This window comes from Rhincodon typus, chromosome 1 (assembly GCF_021869965.1).
Source record: "Rhincodon typus isolate 14 chromosome 1, sRhiTyp1.1, whole genome shotgun sequence".
NCBI classification, from domain to species: domain Eukaryota; kingdom Metazoa; phylum Chordata; class Chondrichthyes; order Orectolobiformes; family Rhincodontidae; genus Rhincodon; species Rhincodon typus.
The window spans coordinates 160,504,883-160,511,709 of record NC_063332.1 but is presented as its reverse complement, the minus strand read 5'-3'; the positions used below and the strand labels follow the sequence as shown (position 1 = coordinate 160,511,709).

The 6,827-nt window shown below is 37.2% G+C and overlaps 1 protein-coding gene across 1 annotated transcript in view; it reads left to right on the top strand.

The window, feature by feature from the left end:
- LOC109931417 (wolframin) overlaps positions 1–6,071 on the top strand; it is an 11,979-nt gene extending 5,908 nt beyond the window's left edge. Inside the window, exons 6-7 of the mRNA XM_048610499.1 lie at positions 5,849–5,926; positions 6,024–6,071. Coding sequence (XP_048466456.1) covers positions 5,849–5,926; positions 6,024–6,047 — 102 coding nt within the window. The 3' untranslated portion in view covers positions 6,048–6,071. The remainder of the gene's footprint in view (positions 1–5,848; positions 5,927–6,023) is intronic.
- The last annotated feature ends 756 nt before the right edge of the window (positions 6,072–6,827 follow it).

Genomic DNA, 6,827 nt, shown 5'->3' with positions numbered 1-6,827 from the left:
GCTATAAGACACTTGGAGTGTCCCGTTGTTGTGAAAGCTTATATATAAATTCAGTTTCTTTCATGTGTTGATCATTTACATTTCTGTTCACATCAAAAACAGTGTTGAGTCTTTGAAGCTCCATAGCGTATGAGTTGTGCTTAGTTATTTTAGTAGTGACTGGCAGAGGGAAGTGATATATTGTACAATAATATGGGTTGTGATGGTGACCAACTCAAAAGTCAGTAATCTGTTCTTACTGATAAGAAATTTATTTTATTTTTGATATAGCACTTTAATTCCTGAATTAGATCCTATTTTAAAAGCAATTCTTAGCTTGACATTATGCTGGCTTAATGGCAGTTAGGTGTTGTGATATTGTTGACTATGGAAGAGGTAGTACAGGAATTTTTAAATCACTTCACATGTTCAAGAGAAGTAGTTTGATCTCATGAGACTTTGTAAGGAGAGGCTCACAGAATTTTACTTTAAATGCTTCTGACCAAATGGCATTATGTACTGCAAGAAGAGAATGCTATCTCTACTCATCTATGAGGTTTGGAAACCTTTATCAATCGAGGAGCAGAATGGGCATGAAAGTTCTGTAGAATTCTTTTTCTAAACTTTTGATTGTAGTTTTTTTTCTACAAAATAACTGACTTCAAATAAGATTTCTGTAAATTTTGTTATAGATTCATATCAAAAGCAATTAGAAACAACATACCATTCAAATATAATTCCTGGCTTCATAGTAAAATTTGAGTATAGAACTTATTGTTAAAGGAGCACTTTAATTGAAATTACTGCTTGACCATATTTTTTTCCTAGAATATAGTATTTGAAGTTTTAGCCAGCATGTGCCTGTAAACCTCCATTTTGTTTTAATTTTTAAAAAAAAGAAAATGTGGTGAGAGTGAAGAGAGGAAGAGAAATACATTGACTGTCTACTAGGGGAGTTTAACAATCCCAGCAAGAAGATTTAACGGTAACTTGTTCAAATATAAATCTGTATCCAAAGACTTAAACATCGGCTTTAGGACCAGAAGAGAATTAAGTAATGGGCTTCACTGATATTGAAACAGGACATCTTACTGGGATGTGTTTTTAGAATATACCATCATATAATCAAGCATTCATATGATTTGAAGCATCTTAAATTCTGTCCTAACTATTTGCAGGCAGATATTAGGAGAGACAAAGACTTATTTGTAAATCATCAAGACAGAATCTGCATGTGGCATTTTGTCTGTAAACAAAGTGCAATTGCTCCTCAAAGGCAATTTTGTAATAGAAGTAGCAGATCTGTGAAAGAGAGACTTAGATGCTGGTAGGTGGGAGCAGGTGTTGGCAACTGCAATAAATGGTTCTTAAATAGATACAGTTTCACATAGGGCACATTATCAATGATTGAATTTTGATACTTCAGAAAGCTGCTACACTCCAATCTTAGATAACAAGGTGCAGAGCTTTTCTGAAGAAGGGTCTAGGCCCGAAACGTCAGCCTTCCTGCTCCTCTGATGCTGCTTGGCCTGCTGTGTTCATCCAGCTCTGCACCTTGTTATCTCAGATTCTCCAGCATCTGCAGTTCCTACTATCTCTGAAACTCAAGTCTTAGATAGTTTAAAAGACCAGTGGATATATTTCTGAAAATATCTTAAGGTGACAGAAGTGCTATAAGTAATTCACAAACCTCAGTGTTCTTCAAAATAGATTATTTATCATCTAATCAACCAAAAGGTTTTTTTTTTTAGAAATTAAGCACGTTCTGAGAATATTCTGGATTGAAATATGAAGCCACTTAAGTTTTAGTTGTTTATTGATTATTACCAACTTTTATTAAGTGCCTATGACCCTTCACTGTGGTTAACTCGTGTGGGTGTAATATTCAAATGTTTCAATAAGAGCAGTAAGCAAATGCGCTGATTCCTAAGGGTAGAAACTCACAAATCACCTGAGAAATGAAACTTGGTCAGTATAGAGTTGGCGTTGAATCAAACAATTTTTGCAAGTTTAACTGCCCTACCTAAACCAGTCAGGCACTTAGCATTGGGTTCACAATACCTCTTCCCATTTGATCACATGTTCATTTACAGATCCGGTTGTATTAAGTGCCTGATTCTTGCACCCCATTGTGACTGTATCACCTACAAATGGAATATGTCTATGAAAGCTGATATTTAGCTTGTGTATTAAACAATTATATTGACACCTGTACTGTACAAGTCTTCAACTGCTTTGAATCTTTCTTGTGTTGAATAAAGAGGCTGTTTCCACTATTCATGCCAGTGTTTTATTTTTGTGCTCATGATACATCAAGGAGAAGGAAAGCTGTTTTTGAATGACATACATGTGCCAGTCCAAACTGAGGGCAAAGGACGAGGACACCAGTTTCAATAGTTGCCTTAGCATTGAGACCCAAGCTGTCTGAAATATGTCCTCATTTCCATGAAGCCAGCAAGCTCCACGCAGCTGCTGGTAAATCTTAATTATTGATATATTGCCACCTATTCTTGTATTCAGAGATTGGTGGCCTAGATAAATGGGAATCGAAAGTTGGCAGAAAGAACAGAGCAGAGAGCTGTCCTTTAAAGAGAAGACAGTTGAGAAATATTCCCACAGGAAGAAATGGTAGGACAAACTAAACCACGGCTTCCTGAATGAAAGAGTGAAATGAAAATAACAGATGTCTGATAAAAAAATGATTGCGAACCAAACTAAATCTAGAAAATTCAGAAGGGAAGTGAAAAAATAAATAAGAAACAAAAGGAAGTGTGAGAAGAAACTAGAAGCCAATATTGAAGGCTTCCTTTTTAATATATCCTCAAGTGAAAGGAGATTTATGCATTGGGTCAGAGGACATGACTAAGACAGTAAATCAGTACTTTTCACCTGTTTTGTACCAAGGAAGGTGCTGCTGCCAAATTGGGGTAAAAGGGAAGTAGTTATAACATAAGAGAATACGGATTTATAGAATAATGAGGTTTGGACTTTCCTTGAAGTTAAGAATGGGGTGGCCCCTCCCAGGACTTCGTTTGTCACTGGTGCCTTGGCCATGTACATAGAACATAGAACAGTAGAGTACAGGCCCTTCAGCCCACGATGTTGTGCCTAAACCTAAGGTCTATCTAACCTCCAACCCTACCTTATACTATCATCCATATGCTGATGTAGATGCTTTCCTAGTGGTGGAATATTAATTAAATTATTTACACAACTGGTGTTTTTCACGGTGACCTGCACCTACACACACACACGGCTGGGGAAAATAAACAGTACTGGTGTATGGCAATAGTGTAAAGGTATAAATAAGAACGGGTGTCCCCAATTTATGAATGTTTGGCTTAAATATGCAATCCCATACAAGGGTGTAATTTTTAAGATCATAGAATCCCTAGATTAGAGCAGGCCATTCAGCCCATTGATTTTCCCCCTGACCCAACACCCCCTCCCTCCCAAACCATCCATCCTATCCCTGTAACTCCATATGTCCCAAGGGCAATTCACCTAATCTACACGTTTGGACTGTGGGAGGAAACACACACTGTGAAGGGGAGAACGTGCAAACTACACCTTGATAATCACCCACAGGTGAAATTGAACTTGGGTCCCTGGAGCTGTGAGGCAACAGTTTAAACCATGGAGCCACTGTGCCACCCTGTGACATGCAGACATTTCCTGTAACTAATGCACAGCTGCTTTACATGGTTCTGCAGTGTTTAAACTTGTGTACAAATTGTTTAGTGAAGGGACTGCAGATTGAAATCCATTTGCATTCCAGGGACTGCCTGTATCTAGAACTGAAGGAGGTGTATCTGAAGCTGGCAGGAAGTAGGGTGGAGATGCTATCCAAAATCTTTGATCTTCCTTGGTTACAGGGCTGTTGCAAAAGTACTGGAGAATTGCAAATGTTGCACACTTGTTCAGAGGGTGTAAAATTATATACAGTAATAGATCAGTAGTGAGAAAACTTTTTAGAAATGATAACCTCTGCCAAAAGTCAAAGGAAAGTTAATGCAGATCAGTTAAAGCTAATTGTGTTCAACTAACAAATTTTTGATGAGGTAAATGGAGTTGAATTGTAAAAGGTGTTTGGTAAAGTGACAATCAACAAAGTTTAAAACAAATCTAACAAAAGTGACAATGGCAGTGTGGCTACAAAGTTAACTGAGTCACATTAACCAATAACTAGTACTGTTCAGTTTTTGAATTAGAGGAAACTTACAGTGGGGTTCCTAAGAATTAGTATTCTGACCACTGCTTTTTTTGATCTATATGAAGGGACAATTTTTCAATCATGGATGCGAAAAAACTTGCAAGTATTCTGAATTATGAACATGCTAAGATAGCCTTCCAAGAGAAATGGATTGGCATGTGGCAGATGAAATTTAATACAGAGAAAGTGATGCATTTTGAAAGAAAGAATGAGCATAGGCTATATAACATAGAAAATAGGATACAGGAAATAAGGGACATGAGGGCAGCTTGAGGAAGTGACTAACAAGACAGGTGGGATTCTGGCCTTTACAGAGAGGCACACAGTAAACATTAGTACAGGGTGGAACGCTGACATTTTATAAAACTGATTCAGTTGCATCTGGACTATTGTCAAATTTTAGGCACGCACTTTTAAAAGGACTGAAATTGTTTAGAGAAGATGCAGAAAACATTTACAAGAATGGTTTGAGAGATGAAGGACTTCAATTACAAATATAGATTGGAGAAGTTCAGGTTCTCCTTGAGAGAATGTTGAAAGGGAATATTGCAAAAGTGTTCAAAATCTTGACTCTTGACAAAGAGCATAGAGAGAAACTGTTCCTGTTGATGAAAGAATCAAAAACATGAGGTCAGAATCAAATTAAGAGAGAAACCTATTAATGCAGCAAGTGATTAGTGTTTGGAAAACACTGCCTATGATTCTAAACCATCCCAATGTATGTATCTACATTAAGACAGGCAGCATTATTCTTGCCAGAGTGGAAACTGAACAAGCTAGTTCTGCAAAATGCCTGAATTTTTAGGCCTCTAAGCCCCAATTTGTTCTTGATCACACGCTTCACTTGCAAACCCCACCCCCCACCTCATCCATCAGTAAAAAAAAACGACCCTAAAAGCAATTACACTTGTATTCATTTTGATACTTGGATCAAGGCTAACATTCTCGGGTTTTTAAGCTGTTGATTGTCTATCCTCAGACTGCAAATGGAATGGGGAAAGGACAACTGGGAAGAAAGGGTTAATTTAGCATATCAATAAAATTCATCAGACCCTGGGGATGGAGACATTTGAACATAGCTGTTGGATAAAGTCACATGATCAGATTGGAATCCTGGATCTTCACCAGTCATTCCATTGCAGATAGCCATGGCGCTGGGTTTTCCTGAAAGAAAAGAATATACAAAATTAGTTCCAACTTGCTACTGGTCCAGCAGCAGAATTTGAACTGATTTCCTAGACTGGCAGAGGATACTTCCAGACATGTGGTCAATTTACTACAAAGATGTGACCAGGGGAGGGTCAGAAGTACAACATTTAAAGAAAAAGGGGTAGGCCATTTAGCCGTGACATTGATCTGCTGCTACTTTCAGTACCCAAAAATTTATTCACCCTCTGCCTTGAATATATTCAATGACTGAAAATCTATAGCTTCCTGTACTAGACAATTCCAGAGAGTCATACACTCTAAGTAATGCCTCATCATCTCAGTCCCAGGTGGATGGTCCAAAGATTTGGGGTTTGTTCTCCAATGGGCAGTTATGTCTTTTTTTCTTAATTTTAATGAATGATGAACTTTTATGAACTGTTCTTAATTTACTTTGAGTCTTATATTTGACATAACACATTATCTTGCATTGCAATTGTGTAATTTCAGAAAGTTAAGATACTCCCATACCATGGAAGGGGCCTGGCATCACATTTATGCTCTATAGCAAAATCCACGGAAGTACAAGTATGTATTAACTATTATTATTTGAATGTATTCTAAGGGATAACTTTGTAACTTCTTCCCTGCTATTTAAACAAATCTGGAAAATGCTTTATTTCAGATTTCAAACATATTCTTAAACTAACCATTCAGAAATTGAAAATCCAAGCTATTTACAAAACTGAAAAGAAAAGTACGTTTTGAGAAGTGGAAAATTTCAATTTTGTTTTATGCTGTTTTTTAAACTTGTAACGCATTTAACAATTTGAAGTCTCCTTTTTCATTCTGTCAGGCTCTACTTATTCACAGATCAAACTTTCGACCACAAGATGGCAGCGTAATTCTTGACATGGTCATATGAATAGATTTTGAGTTAGAGTAACTAAATACATTGCGGCACTAGTCACAGATACTATCCTCTTGAAACTAGCATGGAACATTGTTTCTGAATCCATTTACATAGTGCCTGTAGGTGTTACTTGAGACATTTTACAATTATGAGAAACAATAACTTTTTTCTCATTTCTCCCTTCTATTTGACTAGACAAGCAGGCGACTTCCTCCCATTCACCCACTGCTCTCCGTCACACTGCTATCATTACCTCAAAATAAAGGATAATCTATTCTATTCTAGGCAGGCCAGCAATATAGTTCTCTGTTTCAGTAACAGATCTGTGTTGGAGACAGAAGCTCACTGAATGTTTGTGAAATAGAAATCAGGGGTGTGAGGACTTCCATTGCACACGTTATCATACAATGCAGAGTCACTGTGATGCTGTCGTATAGCACATCAGTGATGAACATGCTGTAGCTATTAAATTTAGGAACTGCGTAAGGCTCTACCAAATTCCTTGGACAAGGGAAGATCCAGGAGTAAAGGATTTTCATATTGGCTTAGTTTTTTATTAATATCTACCAGACCTAC